Raw genomic sequence first — 20,207 nt, 5'->3', positions numbered from 1 at the left:
AAGAGAGACTATCTTTTCAAGGCCTCTTCCAACTTTTATTTGTAATGTCTGCTTCTACTGGTGCCCAAGTTAATGAGACTTTTAAAAGCTGGAGAAAAGCTCTCCCTGCCTCAGCAGCATCTGAGGACACACACCAAGCCTACTAATTAGCATCTCCCCGCTTTTGAAGCCTCGCCCCTTTTATTGTTTTATTGGCTCTAATGCTGTCCCTCTGGAGCCACCCCTCAAACAAAGCACACACACTCCCAGGCAAGCTTTTAAACAAATCCACCAGGCAGGCGAGATGCCAGTTTCCTCTGACACCAATAAAACCACGTGATGATGATCCCAGGCACTCATGGGACGATACACAGGTGACATATCATGCCCCAGCTGATCACAGGCTCCTTCCAGGGCTGGTCACTGACTCTAGGCAAATGCCTGTTCCCCAGAGATGAGGGAACAACTGAAGGAATACTCACGACTGTACCCCACGAGGGAGCCAACTGCAAGGAGCAGGCTAAGAGCCAACACTGGTGCTCTCTTCTGCAGGATGTCAGAGATGAAGCCTTGCAAAGTTCCACCTTCAAACACAAAGAACACACTGCAGTCACAACCACTTCAGCTGTGAGCTTAGCTGCCTGAGATGTGCTCCCCGTGAGCTCTGTAGTCCTCCTGTGAGGTCCAGCCAAAATGGTGACCGGCTCCCCCGATAAGTCTACTTCACCATTTCCTTTTAAGAAGATGAACTGACTTAAATCAGCATGCCGGTCAGTGAGGACAGGACACCAGGACACCACAAATCAAACACCAAAATAAGAAAAATCATCAAAACCATTCACGAGGGGCTGGGGATATAGCTCAGTTGGTAGAGTGCTCACCTTGCAAGCACAAGGCCCTGGGTTCGATCCCCAGTACCAAAAAAAAAAAAAAACTCTTCATGATTTCTTGCCATTTTCCCTACAAAAACAAATTATGAATGCTTTTCTTGACTTTCTCCCCCTGCTTTTAAAAGACAATCAATGAAGGAACATGCCTCACAGGCTATTAACACTGCCAAACAAATATTCACTAAAATTAAATGCATCAAGTATGATTTAATAATAACAAACAGGTCAGGAGGTTTAAAGAGGGATGGGATTCCTTTGAGTAAAATTGTCATATTCGGATAAAGTATCAGTTTGAGTTTTAGGGGACATGGAACACCTGGTACATCCCCACCAGTTGGCAGGTATCTAGGCAATTTTAATTTCAGAAGACTCAAAACTATGGGTAGGTCTAAGCAGCTGTGGTGGTGTGGGCGTGTAATCCCAATGACTGGGGAGGCTGAGGCAGGAGGATCACGAGTTCAAGGCCACCCTGGGCAACTAAGTGAAACCCTGTCTCAAAATAAAATTTAAAAATAGCTGGTGGTATAGCTCAGTGGTAGGAGAGCCTCTGGATTCAATCCCCAGTACCACACACCAGAATTTTTTCAAAAACAAGTATGATCAGGTGTAAAGGTAGCAAACTTCACCTTTGGCTCTGGATCTAAGAATAAGGGCAGCCAAGTTTAACCACAGTACCAGTTTATCACCTAAGGATACTCTGCTTTCGTGTGCTCAGGGAAGCTTAGAGTGACCACAATTCTACATGTAAACATGTAAACATGTAAAATATTTAGAGATAACTTGGATGATTATTAAGGTTTCTCTTCTGTTTTTGGTACCAGGGATTGAATCCAGGGGTGCTTAACCACTAAGACACATCCCCCATGCTTTTTTAAAATTTTGTTTAGAGACAGAGTCTTGCTGAGTTGCTTAGGGCCTTGCTATGTTGCTGAAGTTGGCTTTGAACTTGGTGATGCTCCCGCCTCAGCCTCCCAAGCTGCTGGGATTACAGGAATGCCCCACCACATCCAACAATATTAAGGTTTTGCCACAGGCATATATATCATGCCTACTGAAATGCATTCTGTTCTTCTTATTTAAAAGTTTACTGCCTTGTTCAAGTTTCTGGCTACAGCACCAAGTCACTATTAAAGTCTGTAAAACTGCAAAACACAAAAATTAATTTCTGCTGTTGTCCCTACCGCTAGGACCTGACAATCTACACACTGCTGTATTACGTTTGCTTCCTTGGCTGGGGGTGGGGGGGATGGTGAGAGGCAGTGAAAATGAACACATTCACATCTAACTTGAATCTCTCACAATAAGCTTCAGAGCCAGGACAGCACTGAAAGTACCCAAAAGGGTTGTGTTTAAAGAGATGCCCAAGCACTTCCCAAGACAAAAGAACTGACCAATCAACAAAGAACTGAGAAAAGAGAGCCTCATAAATCATAGCCCTGCCTTGGGTTGGGTCTTCCTTCCTATGGGTAATTTTTAAGTTTGTTCACGGTTAGGACACTTTAGGAAAAATGGCTGTAGTAATAAAACTTTAAACATACCTATGATTCCTCCAACATCGTACCAAATGGACAGCTGGTCGGCTTCAGCCTCCTTCCATCTGAAGTTGTTACTCAGGTAAAAGGGCAACCAGAAGAAGAAGGAGTAATTCACTAGCTTCAGACAGGCATAGGCCAGTGAATACTACCAGAAAAACACGTGACTATCAGTAAGGAACAAACAGCATGGCACAGCATGAGCACAACTTCTAATGCAATTAAAAAGCACAGCAGGGGCTGGGGAGATAGCTCAGTTGGTAGAGTGCTTGCCTTGTAAGCACAAGGCCCTGGGTTCGAACCCCAGCACCCAAAAAAAAAAAAAAGCACAGCAAAATGGGAGCATGGGAGGAATGGTGCCTGACTTTAAAAATTAAACAACTTTACAAATTCCCATCTGCCCAACTTGACACAGTTTCCCTCTTCTCCTTACTCTCAAGAAGCTTGCAGAAAGGCCTTTGGAATAAAAAACAAAACCAAAAACATGGTATGCAGCTACTTCTTAACTATACCTGGCTTCTCCAGTCGGTTCTCTGGTGGAAGCAAACCAATATTTGGAACCCAGAAGGCAGGGCACAGATCCCTATTTTCTTATTCAGGCAAAGGTGAGTGGTATTCTTGCCACTGACCAGCATTAGCCACAGGCAAATAAAATTAGCAAACATCACAGTTCTTACTACAAGCAGCCAAACTTTCCTGGTTGTTCTACTTCCAGCAAAGTTAATATTATGAACCACAGAGAGCATGTGACTCAGCCAGAGATCTAAGAAAAGCATCCACATTAGAACTACTTTCACGTTAGAGCTTCCGAAAGCCCTGATTTCCACACCCAGTGGCAGAGAAGAGCATCTCTGGTGAGTCAAAAGGAAGAACGCGCTCCTCCTAGTCCTTGTCACCCTCTCTTGAGGGAAAGCAGTTGCGGCTGCCGGCTGCCGTAAGATGGTGGGGGCGCTGAGACTCCTACATTATTACCAGGAAATGCTGACAGTCAGCATCAAAGGACGGGGGAGGGGAGGGGCTGACTTCAAAGGGTGTCTGGCCAGTCCACTCCTGGCCCTGGAGCAGCCAGTTATCCCCTGGGTTTCACTCTTTTAAAGGAGCTTCCCTGGCAGGACAGCAGCCACCCCCTAGAGAGCCATGTGCCAGTCTCCAGAGCATTCTGTCCAGACAGCCTGCTACAGACAAAGGCACGAAGCTAACTAGAGCTCCTTCACATCCCCACCCACGACAGAGAACAATGGCTTGTAAGTACAAAGAAACGGCACCAGAGTTCCACGTTCAGTCACAACAAATTTAAATTCTGCCTCAAAAACTAAACTATTACCAGTGGAATATTTTAGTAACTAGTTGAAAGATTGTAGCTTGCCATAAGAACAGGCCTAAAGGAACCTGCATTTCCCTTATACTGAAAATCATCTTTGAGTTTAAAAATTTCAAGGAATTACATTTTAACTCCTAGCTGACTATCTGTTTTAAGGGTTTTCCTATCTTGGGGTCACAGGCAGAAGAGAATTGCTCAGTGTGAAACAAGATGGCCTACGGAACTGAATCTACCTGGGAGGTGGCACTCATGAAGCACCGTTAAAAAACAAAGTGACAAAAAAACAGGTGCGTCTCACATCACAGTAACCAAAGGTCCGGACCCCAGGGAAGAGTGGTGTAACAGCTCCCCTCTGGAGAGGGACCTGAGACACAAGGATGAGGAGACCCCAGGTCTCACAGAAAGCTAGTGGGTAAGCTGGAAACATCGCCTCTGCTTCCGTTTCCATTCCAGCCCCCAGAGCAGCTGAAACGTCAAGACAGGAACGCCGCAGCCAGAAGGAGTCGTCCGAGCGCTAAAAAGCTCTCCTGGCCTCGCAAGCACAAGGCCCTGGGTTCAATCCCCAGCACTGCAAAAAAAAAAAAAAAAAAAAAGCTCTCCTGGCTGTGGCAGCGCTGGACGCTTCCCCAAGAGACACAAGGCACGTTCTGCTCTAGACCTTCCAAAAAGGGCATTTTCCCCTGGAAAGATCAGAACTCAGGCAAACAAGACAGGCAATGAGCCACTCAAAGCCACTCTTGGTCATTATATTATTCTATACACTTCAACAGGCCAAAAAATATATATTTAAAAATCTCAGTTTTGCCTTCTTAGTCATAAGCTAGATGAAGGCCTGCAAACAGGGCTCCTGGCTCAAGTTTGGCCATGCCCATCAGTCCCATCCTGCCTATGGCTTCTTTACTCGGAGGATTAGTGAAGATTTATGGTTCCCTCAAAGCTGAAAAGGGCCTTGCAAGCACAAGGCCATGGGTTCAATCCCCAGCACCTCAGAAAAAAAAAAGCTGAAAAGGTTTCCTCTCTGGTCTTCATGGAAAAGGTTTGCCAGTTCTGCTCCAGTTATAGATAAGCTGAGGGACACTATGCAACCCCATGTCTGAACACGCATTCCTAAACCAAGAATCAGAGAAGCTAACTATTCAAATAGCTTTATCCCACGCAGAGTAACCCTCAGGGCCCAATGCTTTGCTGGCTGTCACAAGGGATTCGAACAATTCTTACCGGTATGACACCAGGAAGACAGCAAGCCTGGTAGAAGCTTATTGCCTTCACTTGGGTCACAGTACTGTCCTCTTGGATAGAGTAATTAGGCTCATATTCATCTTCGTTTTCAATACCATTAATTAAAGGTCTGTGAGAATCTTCTTCAAAGTTTTCTTCTGCCTCAATACCTGGGAGACCTAAAACAACAATAAAAACTACCATTTACAGAGTACCTATTGTGTGCCTGGCATGGTACAAAGGGCTTGTGTATACCACCACTTATGGAATTGATATTTTACTTATTAATTGGTGCTAGGGATCAAACTCTGGGGAGCACTATCACTGAGCTACATCTTCAGCCTTTTTTGTTTTTTGAGAGAGGGCCTCACCAAGTTGCTGAACTTAGTGAACCTCCAACTTGTGATCCTCCTACTTCAGCCTCCTGAGTTCCTGGGGTTATGAGTGCACCACTGCACCTAGCTGATATTATTTTTATTGTCACTTTGCAGAAGAAGAAACTTGAGGCCAGGGGTAGAGGCACATGCATGAAATCCCAACTACTCTGGAGGCTGAGGTAGGAGGATCACAATCGAGGTCAGCCTGAGCAATTTCATAAGACATTGTCTTAAAAAAATAAACTAAAAAGGGCTAGCCAGGGACAGTCGTACATGCCTATAATTCCAGCAGCTTGGAAGGCTAAGACAGGAGGATCTTGAGTTCAAAGCTAGGCTCAGCAAAAGCAAGCAACATAATGAGACCCTGCCTCTAAATATTTTACAAAAAAGGAATGGGGATGTGGCTCAGTGGTTCAGTGCTCCTAAATTCAATCCCTGGTACCCAATAAAATAAAATAAATATAATGGGCTAAGGACGTAGCTCAGTAGTTGAGTACTTGCCTAGCTTGTGAAAAACTCTGTATTCAATCTCCAAAACCACACACACACACACACACACACATACACACGCACACGCACACACACACACACACAAAATGTAAAGAAATACAACCATGCTAATTCCTAGTCAGTATCTCAACTATAAAAATCATTTGGAGGCCAGGTGTGTAGCTCAGGGGCAGAGTACTTGCCAGGGCATGAGTAAAACTCTGGGTTCCATCCCCAGCACTACCAAAAAAAAAGTTTTTCAAATGCTAAGTCTTATCTATAAAAGATGTGCATCACTCCACTTGAACACATGCAGTTATGCCAGGAATGGGACAATGCCAACAAGACACAAATGCCAAGAGTACTCCTTTATTTTGCTGGAGGAAATTCATAGTTTTCCTAGGAAAAAAAGAGATTCCATTTCTGGCCTCAGATTTCCCTTTGCCCCTAACACTAAGACATTTTTAATTAAAAACACAGCACCAACAAGATGTATCCCATTTGTTTACAATAAGAATAAATTTAAAAAAAAAAAAAAAAAAAACGCATTTCCTCACCAATTTCTTCTGGTGACACCAGGAGTCCAAAGAAGATCACGATCCCACCAGCAAATTGCACAGACGCTGTCACCAGAAAGGCGTACTGGAGGGAAGGGAAGAGGAGGTTCTTACGGGCAGCAACCACTGGTAAAGTCCTTAACAGTGAGTAGGGGGTAGCGAGGGCGGCACAGGAAGGACCAGAAGGCTAGGGAGGACCGCGGCGCTGGGCACACTGCACAGGCCCTCTGCCACAGGCTCCACCTGTGACTTCGTTCATTTTCCCAAGGACTCTGCGAAGTTCACACAGAATCAACGGGGGCCCTTGAGACACTCAGTTGCCCTATTAGGATTGTAAAAGTAGGACTAGTGCCCCAAATTTTTGCATCACCCAGTCTCCAGAAAAAACACAGTATCTGGCCTCAAAGACATTACATACAGTTGTGGGGATTAAAGGACACCCAAAACAGTACAGGACCAGTGGCAACAGTAACTGAATGGATGCCCCGCTCCAGCAAGAAACAGGAATGGGGCAGTGGCACGTGCCTAGGATCCCAGCTACCTGGGAGACTGTCACAGGAAGAACTTAAGTTTGAGGCCAGCCTGGGCAACTTAGCAAAACCCTGTCTCAAAATAAAGTAAAATAAAACAAAGTACTGGGGTTGTAGCTCACTGGTACAGCTGGGGTTCAATTCCTAGTACAAGGAAAGGAATAAAGGAAGACAGACAGGAATTCGAGTGGAAAAAGCAGCTAAAACAAGACTGAAGCAGCTGGACAGTCACTCAGGAAAGAGTGGAAAGTCAAAGCAATGAATGGCCCATCTTTCCAGGCCAAGGAAAGCAAAGGTGCAGGGTGGGAACAAGGTGGAAAGCACTGCAGGACCAAGGGCAAGGGCTTCTGTGAGAGGAGAGAGAGGGTAAAACTGACTTGGAAAAGTGACGCCAAGATCAAGGTCAACTGCTGTGTGGGGCGTGTCACTCAGTAGTAAAGTGTTTGCCAAGCATGAGAGAGAGAAGTCTGGGTTCCACCCCCAGGACCACAAAAAAATTAAGAAAGAACACGTAAAGATGAACAGCCAGGTTGCACAGCTGACTTATTTAAGAGACTGGAGCCTGATATAGACGAGTAGTCTGAACAAGTGAGTTACAAAATAAAAGCAATGTTTCCAGAAGTCAAGCCTGGGAACAGCACAAGGGATAAAGCAAAATTTCCATTTGAACCAAACAGTACAATCTAGGAGCAAAGCTAAGAAGACTAGAACAAAGGTGACCCTTTAGAGGAAGGGCTTCTAACTAGACCAGAATCGCTGGTGAGTTGCTTTAAAAATTTATCCACTTGCTGGGCACAGTGGTGCAGAACTGTAACCCCACTAACTTGAGAGGTTGAGGCAGGAGGATCACAAGTAAGGCCAGCCTCAGCAATGAGTGAGATCCTTTCTCAAAATAAAAATAAAAAACACTGGGGATGTAGCTCAGTAGTAGAGTGCCCCCAAGTTCAATTCCCAGTATTGCCAAAAAACAATAACCAAAAAAAAAAAAAAAAACTCTACTGTTTAAAAAAGCTACTTAATTTTAGTTATTTGGGGTTTTGAGTGGACAATACAATCATATGATTCAAGCAAGAAAAAAGTAATAGTAAAAAAATCCCTCCCTCCTACATCTTACAATCCACTCATTCTTTCAACTGCCCCAACACCACTGTCATTTAATTTTTACGGTCCAGAGACTGTTTCAGAGACCCACAAGCTAATACATATATACTCCTTAATTCCTCCTTTTTTTTTTTTTTTTTTTTAAACAAATGGCATCTTTTACTGCATACCACGTTGTGCCTTGCTGACTCTGAGACCTTTCCAGTGCCTGATCTCTAACAGCAGAGTTTCCTAATCTACTTCACAGCTGGAAGTCCTTCTTTGGACAGGTTTATCAGAATTTTGCTATTTCCCTATAGCTGACATTTTTCTCATCTTTGGCTACTACAAACAATGCCAAATAGCCTTATGATACCTCCTTTTTTACACATCTAAGCATATTCACCTGGGCAACTAATTCCTGGTGGTGAACTGCACGGCTGCGACTTTGGCAGGCACCGCCATCCCTGCCGCCTCAGGGGATTCTGTACTCCCCAGCCGCAATGCTGCTCATGGCCTCGGGAATACAACTTATCAGTCTCCTGGGCTATGCAATAAGCATTCAGGGTAGCTTTTCTTTCTCTCTCTCTCTTATTGGTATAGTTGTAATTTAAATTTCTCCACTGACTAACACTTAAGTTCTACAAGGATGGAGATTTTTGTCCCTTTTGGCCAATGCTGCATTGTCCAGCATCTTGGAGCAAAGCAAAGAACTTAAATATTTATTAAATGAATGAATACGCTATGGGTGAAGCTGAATATTTTTTTCATACTATTTTTCAGCTTTCTACTACCATTCCATGAACTACCTATTCAAATTCTTTATCCTTCTGTATCATTGGTCTTTTCCTTAAAATTTGCACATGTTCCTTGTATAAGAGATTATTATAACATAGGTTACAAAGATCTATTTTTATGTATCAAAGATATTAGCCCTGGGACTGGAGAGATAGCTCAGTTGGTAGAGTGCTTGCTGGCCTCGCAAACACAAGGACCTGGGTTCAATCCTCAGCACCACAAAAAAAAAAAAAAAAAAAAAAAGATATTAGCCCTTTATCATAACATAGGTTACCAATACTTTTTCTCACTTAGTTCTAGTCATTCGACTCTTTTTATGGTATATTTGCCATAAATATGGTATAATGGCTGGGGGAGGGCAGGATACTGGAGATTTAACCCAGGGTACTTTACCACTGAGCTGCATCCCCAGCCCTTTTTATTTTGCTAAGTTGCTTAGGGCCTCGCTAAGTTACTGACACTGGCCTTGAACTTGAGATCCTCCTGTCCAGCCTCCCAAGCCACTGGGATTACAGGCATGAGCCATCCTGTCCAGCAATTTTTATGTTTTAATTCACTGGAAGCTTTTCCAATTTTAATAAAAGCCTTGCCCTACCCAAACACAGCTCTTGGTAGTCTCGAATATGCACAGTACGACTACTACAAAAAAAAAAAAAAAAAAATGTTTATACACACACACACACACACACAAATCTAAAAAAAAATACCCACCTCATAACCATACTGCAGAACAGATGAAGCGAGACACGCTCCCAAAATATTGCCCACAGAAGCGCAGGCACTCCAGAGACCAAAGACAACTCCTCGCCTGGGAAGGAGAGCAGAGGAAGAGAGAAGACAACAGGATTGCAAGGGACTCAATACGCGGTTCAGGAAAAATCACCATAACAGCCAAGATTCACTTTACAGACTGAGCACTGTATTTAAGATTTTTTTAAATATACCAAATGACAAAACATCAGGTTTCTTCTAAGATTTTATGATATTAAAGTTCAATCTGGGACTCATCCAAAGACACTTAAGAGAATTAAAAAAGAAAAACTGCAAAGTGGGAGCATATCTATGTATCACTTACCTGACAAAAGACTTCCACACAGAACATGAAAAACTCTCGAAACTCAATGAAAAGAAAACAGATGATGCACTAGAATTTTAAAGAATATGAATCTATAATCATCTCAAAATAAAGTTTATGAAAATAGGGCAAAAGACCTTAATAGTTACTTCACAGAAAAATAGGTGATAAAAAGTAGATATTAAAAGATGCTCAACATCATAAGACATAAGGGAAGTACAAATTAAAATCACGAGATATCACTGCACACCTCTAAGAATGGCTAAACTCAAGAGAACAAACATACCAAGTGCTGGCAAGGATGTAAAGCAACAGGAACTTTTTCACTCTGCTGGTGGGAATGTAAAATGGCACCACTTTGGAAGAGATTTCATGTTTCTTGAAAGGATAAAACCCACCCGCCCCACAAACTGGCCATTCTACTTCTAGGTATTTACTCATGAGAAACGAAGGCATATGTCCACTCAAAGACTTGTACACAAATGTTCACAGTAGCTCTACCTATAATACCTATAATACCAAAGCCTGAAAACAACCCAAATGTTCATCAACAGCTGAAATAAACATACTGTGGTATAACATGGTACTACAGACCCAGCTAGGAAAAAAAATGAACTATGGATACATACAATAGGAATCTCTAATTATGCTGAGTAAAAGCAGATCAAAGAGAGTATACACTGAATGATTCTATTTATATAAAATTTTGGAAATTCAAATTAAAGGGATAGAAAGCAGATCAACAACTGCCTAGAGATGGCAGCAAAAGGATGAGAATGTGAGAGGTAGGAAGGAGGAATCACCAAGGGACATTTCTTGCTTGGATGATGGTTTTACAGGTGCACCCAGGCCAAAGCTCATCAAAATGTACATTTTACACATGTGAAGCTTGTTGTGTACCTCAATGGCATTAACAGAGAAAAAATAAGAGACGAACAAGAAGTGGGCGAATAGCTTACTCGCTCAGTGTGTGCATGGGCCCAGGTTCGAATCCCTGGCACCTCGGAAAAAAAACAAAAAGCTGAAAAGAGACGAACAAGAGGAAGAGTCTGGAGGAGGAGAAATTGTCGACTAGGACAGTCCTGGAGAGAGGACTGGAGAGTAGTCTGTGGTATAACAGACTACTAGCTCTGGAGGTAGACAACAGCAGCAATGCAGATGAAAGAAAAAGAATTTAAGAAGTTCATGGGACTGGGGTTAAGGCTCAGTGGTAGAGGGATTGCCTCGCATGTGTGAGGCCCTGGGTTCATTTCTCAGCACCACATATAAATAAATAAATAAATAAATAAACGAATGTCCATTGACAACTAAAAAATATTTTAAAAAAGAAGCTAATGTTTTCAACATTCGAATTTGTTATTTATTCTATTTGATTTTTCTAACCTCACCAAGGCAGAGGAAATTTTAGAAATGAATGAAATGACAGACACTGTCGAGTGAGAAATAAAGTCTGAAAGTTTAGCTCTGCCACTCCAGTTGGGATCACACGGAAGCAACTTCCATGGTCCCGTTTGTTAGAAGCTGTTCTCCCCACAGGACTGGGTGCAGCAATACAAAACCCTGGGGAAAGGGCTAGATGGGAGCACTGTTATTACCTACTCTAAATTTGTTTTTAAAAACCACATTCCCTTAATGACCCAGAGCAGTGACATGACTCGAAGTAATAGCTATTATTAGGGCCAATATTCGCCCTCAGCAGATCACTTAATTTCTCTGGGCCCCCAATATTTTTCATCTGGAAAACAAATGATTTGACCTGAACAATCTCTCAATTCATCTCCAGTTCTAAAATACCCCAATACTATAAAAATATTAAAGCCCATCAAGAGAATCACGGTGGGAAAGTCAGAAAGTCAGGATCCAAATAATACTGGCTGACCAAAAACATGATGTTAGAGAGTCTGGCTTACAGTAACTATATTTTAAGTCTCACAGTCTTTGTGGACTTTGCAGGTTACTGTTATGGTTCACAGGACTCAGAATCTAAAGCAACGCACTACTGATTTCACTCCTAGCATGACCTGTTAAAAACAAACAGGCTTCCTTTCAAAGTCAAACTGCAATGGCTTTCTTCACTTTTTTCTCTGTGACTGATTCACAGAAATAATGAAGTGGTCACGTTGCTCAGTCACTGATATCAAACACTCTGTCAACCAACTTATAAAAGCTTAGAATTCTCTCAAAATGGTACCAGTTAAAACTAGTATCTTTTGAGTGACAGGATGTCAGTTGGTTTAACTTTTATTTCTTTTTGTTCTTTATATTTTCTGATTAATAATAAAAAACTTTTTATGATTTAAAAAAAATCACAAATGGGAAAAAAAATTATCTTAAAATTTTACTAGAAAAAAATCAGCCCAGTGACTGGAGAGGCTGAGGCAGGAGGATCACAAGTTCAAGGCCAGTCTGAATGACTTAGCGAGACTCTCTCAAAAACTATATAAAGGCCTGGGGATGTAACTCAGTGATAAGAGTGCCCTGGGTTCAATCCCCAGCACTACCCCTCTCCCCGCAAAAAAGTGAGCAGGCGTTCTCATCTACTCCAAAAGAAAACTGGAATTCCCTAGGGGGATGCCTTTTACGATGTGATCGTGTAAAACCAGTGATGCCAGAGTCAGAACAGAAAGCACCAGCACCCTGAAATACAAGCAGAGCATTCTTAAGTGGTATTTATTCTAACCACAAGACATTTTATAGATGGACTTTCAAAACATTATAGATCATTAATGACCAAGTTAACTCCCATTATAAAATGGGGGAAGCCGGGAAACTGAGAGGAGACAGCCAGAACATGCACTAACCACCAGTGGGTGAATAATATCTGTCGCAAACAGTGGTCTCCACGTAAACTAGCAAACACACAAGAAAAAACAGAGCCATACATGAGTAAATAAGCATCTGATAACACATGATAAAAATCCAAGCCAGTAATGTTCCAGAAGTGCAATGACACATAATAAATCAGGTCTTTGCTTATCCCAACTTATTTTCCATCCTAGGACTCTGGCATGTCTCTTCTTTCTGGGTGGCCTGGAGGATGCATTAGGAGGTACCTCTCTTCATCCTGTGGCCCACATCACACACACAAAGTCAAATATAATCTCACAACTATGTGAGGGTCTAAGGGAAAAGTGTCCAGTCTAAGTCCCACAGTTTGGCATTCTCCATTTGAATTTTTTTAAAATATATTTCCTTTTAGTTGCTGATGTACTTTTTTTATTTTGTTCATTATTTATATGTGGTGCTGAGGCTCAAACCCAGTGTCTCACACATGTGAGGCAAGTGCTCTACCATTGAGCTACAACTCTAGCCCCTCCATCTGAATTTTGTTACAGTCCCTGCTGTGTGACTTGCGAGTCACATGGATAACTTTTGGCCTCAGTTTCCTTCTCTTTATGTAAGAGAGTTAAACTAATCATTGCATCTCAAAAAAGGACAGGGAAGGCAAAACTCAAAAGAGAGGGGATGTCATGCAAGATAAAGTTTTCTAAAGGGAAGATGAATTTAAAAAACAAAACAGCCAGGCACTGTGGCACACATCTGTAATCCCAGTGACTCAGGAGGCTGAGGTTACAGGATCTTAATTTTGAGGTTAGTTTCAATAACTTAGGAAGACCCTGTCTCAAAATAAAAAAGGGCTAGGAATGTGCCTCATTGGTGCCCTAGGGTTCAATCCTCAGTATGAGGGGGGAAATAAGCAAAATTGAGATATATACTGCCTTAGCTCACACTCAAAACTGATAACGGCCAGCAGTGTTAGCAATATGTCTTGCTGGCCAAGACCATCTCTGAGGTCCGTGACACCACATCCTTCACTTCAACATGAGCTGAAATGGAAGGAAGATGTGGACAGTCTGTTACAGGCTCATGTGTGCAAAGCTTGGTCCCCAGCCAGTGGCTACTGGAAGGTGATGGAAACTTCGGGAGGTGGGGCCTGGTTGGAGGAAGTAGGTCACTGGGGACACATTCCTGAAGGGTTTATCTTATTCCAAGTCCCCCCTCTCTTCCTCCCTCCTTCTCTGCTTCCCAGCCATGAGGTGAGCAGATCTGCTCTACCACATGATGTTCTGCCCACCCGAGTCCTAGGAACAACAGAAGCAAGTGACCATGGACTGAAACATCTGAAACCAATACATCTACCTTCCTCTAATTAATTTTCTTAGGTATTTGGTCACAGTGACAGAAAGCTGAGTAACAGTGTCTACGGCATCAAGTTAACAGACTAATGAGAATGAATGATCCAACATTAAAATCATTTAAATAAAGCAATGGAAGAGAAAGGAAGTGTCATACCCAGCCTTCCCAAACCAGTTGCCCATCACAGCCACCACACAGGGCCAGCCAGTAGACTGCAGCAAGCCATTCACAATCCACAGGCAACAGTAGAGCCATCTGTTGTAGAAGTGCAGCCATTCTGTAACAGTGCCAAAGACAAACACCTTCGAGAGAAAGAAAGAAAAAGGAACATGTGACATGGACACTCTGAGTATACCCAACTGCCACCAGACTACGCCAAGAACACATTCAAACAGCTCGCACCTGAAAGGCAGGTGGGCGACAGGTGACCCAGAGCTGGCACCAAGAAGGTAACCATTGACCACTAGAAAGGCAGACATCACATGACATAAATCATAAGTTATAATCCCTCCAACTGGCATCTTCAACTCTAAGAGGGTAAGGCCTCATTTTTCACCTCATTTTACATCTACCACCACTGATGCCTTAGACCTGTGTGGTGGAGGGCAAGGCCACCTCCAAGGGCTGCAGGACTGAACAAGTCTGTGTGTAGTTCACTCAGGACCATGTGCAGAGTCCCGGACAAGTCTAGCTGTGGGGACTGCAGCTACTGAGTTCACCTGTGTGCGCAAAACCTGTCTAACTTGTCATCTGCTGAATCATTTAGTAGGTTCATTGAGTGGCTGTTTTTTTCCAAGCATTTGGCTCAAGGGGATATTTTACTTACAGTTGAAGGCTATTTTGAGAATATGTGGCATGGGTTACAAAAGAGTGTGCAGAATATTGTCAAATTCCAGCTATAAGACATTCTGGAATAAGCAAAACTATAAGGACTGAAAACCAGTTTGTGGTTGCCAGGAGCTGGAAAGAGCAGGGGTAGTTTACACAACCCTATTTGTGGATAGAACTATATACTAAAATAGTGAGCTTAGTACACAACTAAATTTTTAAAAGTATTTTTAGAAGTATATGGACAAGTTTAAAAATAGTATGTAAACATGTGTGGGTGAGCAGCTTTGAATAGATACACTGAAAAACAATAAAGTAGGGTCTAACTAAACTCCATGGCTTCCATCAACACAAGTGCTCCTTAATAGATGATAGTAAGTAATGAAGATAAACCTGGGGCTGGGGAGATAGCTCAGTCGGTAGCGTGCTTGCCTTGCAAGCAAAAGGCCCTGGGTTCGATCCCCAGCACCACAAAAAATAAATAAATAATATAAATCTGATTCTGATGTCGCCTTACACAGCACCTTGTATGCCAGGCACTGTTCCAAAGGCCGCACGCTCACATCCGCCTCAGTGTCACTCAGGAGCAGGGAGCATGCACATCCCTTTTTCAAATGAAGGAACTAAAGCCTCTTTTCAAATGAAGAGAGAGCCATGAGCTAGGAAACTGCTGAAAGGATGGAAACCCAGGCCATCCTGGCCCACGAGATCTGCGGTCCGAAGGCCTAGGCCACCCACTCTCGGGGAAAGCAAGACTAAAACAAACAACCAGGCTAAGCAGCAGAAGATCACAGTGCCTGCAAAGAAACACAGGCACAGGAGCTTAGAGGAGAGAATGAATGATTACTTTCAGGAGTGGAGTCCATCAAGTCAGGCATTCTGACAGAGGTGTCACGTGGCCAAGGACCTGAAGGAGATGCTGGGGTAGACCACAGAGAGCTGCAGAGTGCCATTCAAGGAGGGACGAACAGAGGGACAAAAGCACCCAGATAGAAAAGAACAGGACAGGTCAAGGGCTCGGAAAGTAGCTTGATATAGTTCAGCAAAAGGTGAAGCACAGCCACAAACGTGATGGGACAGGAGGCTGGGACTGTCAGACAAGCACAAGCTGTTTACTGACACTGCTAATCAGAGCCGAGAACGGGCCTTGTCAGAATCTTACTTTAGAAATAAGGCATGCGAGGGATCAGGACACTGAAGAACAAACTCACTGTGCTACTCTACCTAGAGAAGGGGGACATCGCTTGGATGTGTCTGGTCAAAATAAAATGATCATTACTATAATTACAAAATCTTTTCAGCTTACCACTAATGCAGAAGAGCACATGCCAAAAGAGAGAACCCAACGTAAATTCAGCCGATCCCCAACGACGCCACTGATGAAAAGACCCTAAAAACAAAGCATTTCATTTTAGAGCTCTAGCAGTAACACAGGCTGAAAGAGGCGCACAAAACCCTAGGAGACTGCAACCAGACTGATTCACGGGCCGAGGCTAGCTGGCTTGGGGCATCCCGTGTTTTAGGAAACAAAGCTACACTGCAAATCTCACACCCCAAGACCTCATTGTTCAGGGAGACTTTGCTTTACTTGATTCCCTGACACAAATGAGCAAGAATTCTGATAAAACAAGCACCCCAACACATTTCATCTTCTAGAGGAGATTAATTCTTAAACATCAGTCAGGAGCTTTCCCAAGGGATTCCCTTAGCATTTGCACTCCTCTCATGTCCTGCAGTTTCAGCCACATCCTCCTAAGGAGGACAGAAGCCTGCAGGGCACACTGGCTGCCTGTTTAATTCACCCTTGGGCTTCACGGCATCACAAGGCAGAGAGGGGAGGGAAGACAGGAAGGCAGATGTGACAATTAGTTGAAAAGAGGTACAATCTCCTCCCACTGTGTGGCAGGATTAAAATGTTGCAAGGCAAGAGACAAAAGACCAGGGATACACACATTATGTTTCCTCCATAAATATATACAAATAAATTAATTGACCCCATCATGATCTAAGTTGATAGGACCAAATATTTCTAATATGTTCACTATGTAAATGAGAGAAAATTTAGATGATGGACATCATAATAAACGTTTTTCCCTCAATATCGCCAGGACTTCACTTCCTCAAAAGATGACACATGGGCTGGGGTTGAGGCTCAGTGGTAGAGCACTCATCTGGCATGTGTGAGGCACTGGGTTCGATTCTTAGTACTGCATATAAATAAATAAAAATAAAGGTCCATCAACAACTAAAAAAATTTAAAAAAAACAAGAGGGTACACAACCATTAAAGCAGATCCAAAGATCTATAGTGGGCTCTTCAGCAATCTGTACTATATGTGACAAAGAGGATGAAGAAAATCTTCAATTCTCTTTCAGATAAGGAATCAATTCACTCTGTGTTGCTCTAGAAAGCAAGATGCATGGAAGTTACAGAGGGAAATACAGCTCAAAGGAAAACCAATCAGCTGGGTGTGGTGGCATCCTATAATCCCAGCACATCCAGACACTAAAACAAGAGGATTACAAATTGAGGCCTGGCTCAATTTGCAACGTAGTGAGACCCTGTCTCAAACTAAATATTAAAAAGGCTGGGGATGTAGTTCAGTGTTAGGGAACCCCTACATACAATCCTTATTACCAAAAGAGAAAATTGATCACTAAGACTTGGAGTATGGGGGCTGGGGATATAGCTCAGTTGGTAGAGAGCTTGCCTTGTAAGCACAAGGCCCTGGGTTCAATCCCCAGCACCCCAAAATAAAGAAAAAAAAAAAAAAAAAAAAGACTTGGAGTATGGCCAGGCACAGTAGTGGACACCTGTAATACCAGCAACTCAGGAGGCTGAAGCAGGAGGATTACAAATTCAAGATCAGCCTCAGTAACTTAGCAAGGTTCTAAGCAACTTAGTGAGAACCTGTAAAATAAAAAGAGCTACGCTCGTGGCTCAGTGGTTAAGAGTCCCTGCGTTCAATCCTGGTACAAAAAAAAAAAAGACTTGAGGTGTGGCTCAGTGGGAGACAGTCATAGAGGTCCAGCATGCATAAGGCCCTGGGCTGGATCCCCAGCACCACAAAAAAACAAACCAACAAAAACTTAAGAATTCTATATTCCAAAACTTACCACAGCATAGGAGAAGAGGAAAATAGTATCCAATGTTCCAAGGAAAAGAGTGGCCTCCTCTGTATTGGGAAACAAATGGTTGCTGCTCCAGATCTATAGGAACACAAGAACAAGTCACATCCTGTCAGGATCTGCAGCACCTCATAGCTCTCAGCACCCTATAAATAACCTGCACCAATCCCCATCCCCACTGAAATCAGCAGGTACCTGTGGGCAAGAAATACATGTAAAACAGGTAAGTGATATGTCTAAGATCTGAGTTTACATGTGAAAAACTGCACACTTCCAAAGGACCAGGATCGCTAAGACCAGCTCTTACTTCAAAATGCAATTCGGAAGGACTTCTTAAATATTTTATATACTCAAATGCTAACAACTAAACAATTAAGTAAGAAAGCTGAACACTAAGTATAAAAACAGACAATTAGCTGGGTGCCAGGGTACTCTGCTACAACTCCATCTACTCAGGATATTGAGGACCTCAAGTGTGAGGTCAGCTTGGGCAATTTAACAAGACCCTGTCTCAAAATACAAAACAAAAAGGCTAGGGATGTAGCTCAGTAGAACATTCCTGGGTTCAAACACCAGATCTGGGGTGGGGGTGGGGGGGAATTTAAAGAAGTAAATTCTGATTGGTTTTTGTTTTTTTTTTTTTTTTTTTTTTTTGGGGGGGGTACCAGGGATTGAACTCAGACGTATGTAACCACAAAGCCATATCCCCACTCCTATTTTGTATTTTATTTAGAGATAGGGTCTCACTGAGTTGCTCAGTGCCTCACTTTTTGCTGAGGCTCGTTTTGAACTCGTGATCCCTGCCTCATCCTCCTGAGTCACTGGGATTACAGGCTTATGCCACCACATCTGGTTTTATTACCTTTTTATTTGTCAAAATGAACTATTCAGCAAGTTGTGGTGGCTCATGCCTATAATCCCAGCAGCTCGGGAGGATGAGGCAGGAAGATCACGAGTTCAAAGCCAACCTCAGCAACTTATTGAGGCCTGAGTAACTCACTGAGACCCTGTCTCTAAACAAATTACAAAAAGAGGCTGGAGATGTGGCTCAATAGGTAAGCACTCCCCTGGATTCAGTCCCCAATACAAAAAAAAAAAAAAATCAACAATCCAATATATTAGAAATTATGTCTACCTCCATCCAAGAGCTCCATCTAATAGAGCTCTTTAAAATGATTTCCCAGGCTGGGAGTATGGCTCAGTGGTAGAGTACTTACCCAGCATGCACAAGATCCTGGGTTCAATCCCCAGCGTGGCAAACAAACAAACAAAAAATCCCAGATAAAGAGATTGTCTGGGCTGAGATAGCAGGAAGCTGACTAAAAAGAGATAGAGTTCTGGGGGTGACGCGAATGTTCCAGATTGTGGCAGTAGTTAGAAATTTTGATTTCAGAATATTCAAGAGAAAAATCATAATCCATAATATTTTTTAAAAACCTCTAAAACACCCTATCTCTAAGGGCTGGGAATGTAGCTCACTTGGTAAAGTACTTGCCTAGCATGAATAAGGCCCTAGATTCAATTTCCAGCACTGCAAAGAAAAAAAAAAAAAAAAAAAAAAAAAAAGTAAAATACTTAAAAAAAAAAAAAAAAAAAAAGTAAAATCCTCAATGGTAGAGTGCTTGCCTTGTAAGCATAAAGCCATGGGTTCCATCCCTGGCACCAAAAAAAAAAAAAAAAGTAGAATCCCCAAACTGTAAGTCAATATAGAAAACGTGGCTCTGAAGCACTGGGACGTGTTTCCAACGGCGTGGGCACCAGTCTTATTACTTCCACACCAGCTCACAGGCTGGGCCATCAGAAATGAGAGCAGTCAGGCCTGCCCCGCAGAGGTGGAGCGGGTCTTCTGGGGGGCCAGTCTGGGGCCATGTGCCTTCGAGGAGATCCGATTTGTCACGTTTCCCTTCTAACCGCAATCTTGAATCCCTGCATTCCTTCTAGGCTCATGAGGACTCTTATCAGGCTCTGTTGGGTACACACACCAATGTGAGCTGCAGACAGGGACCTTACCCATCTGCTCAAAGTTTCAGGATTTTTTTCATTATTCCTCCAAGAAGTGACCCAAACTCCCTGCAAGTGTGGCTTTCACAGGAACTGACAGATTTAAAAAAAAAAAAAAAAAAAAAAAAATTTGTACTTGTAGGACAGAATGGCTTTATTTGTTTATTTTTATGTGATGCTAAGGATCGAACCCAGTGCCTCACACATGCTAGGCAAGTGCCCTGCCACTGGGCTACAGGCCCAATCCAGGAACTGACAGATTTTAAA

At 42.9% G+C, this 20,207-nt stretch overlaps 1 protein-coding gene across 3 annotated transcripts in view; it reads right to left on the bottom strand.

Annotated features, from left to right (window-relative positions):
* The window catches only part of SLC37A3 (solute carrier family 37 member 3), a 72,205-nt gene that overhangs the window by 34,305 nt on the left and 17,693 nt on the right, over positions 1–20,207 (bottom strand). For all 3 annotated transcript variants that reach the window (XM_079150125.1, XM_079150123.1, XM_079150124.1), the window contains exons 5-12: positions 17,928–18,020; positions 16,118–16,201; positions 14,140–14,285; positions 9,483–9,579; positions 6,364–6,448; positions 4,941–5,119; positions 2,408–2,549; positions 462–563 (exon numbers count right to left, since the gene is read on the bottom strand). In XM_079150125.1, the coding sequence (XP_079006251.1) occupies positions 462–563; positions 2,408–2,549; positions 4,941–5,119; positions 6,364–6,448; positions 9,483–9,579; positions 14,140–14,285; positions 16,118–16,201; positions 17,928–18,020 (928 nt within the window). The remainder of the gene's footprint in view (positions 1–461; positions 564–2,407; positions 2,550–4,940; positions 5,120–6,363; positions 6,449–9,482; positions 9,580–14,139; positions 14,286–16,117; positions 16,202–17,927; positions 18,021–20,207) is intronic.

The sequence above is a fragment of the Sciurus vulgaris genome, assembly GCF_902686455.1.
Source record: "Sciurus vulgaris genome assembly, chromosome: 8".
NCBI classification, from domain to species: Eukaryota; Metazoa; Chordata; class Mammalia; order Rodentia; family Sciuridae; genus Sciurus; species Sciurus vulgaris.
The sequence above is the reverse complement of the archived record's forward strand: the minus strand, read 5'-3'. Positions and strand labels throughout refer to the sequence as shown.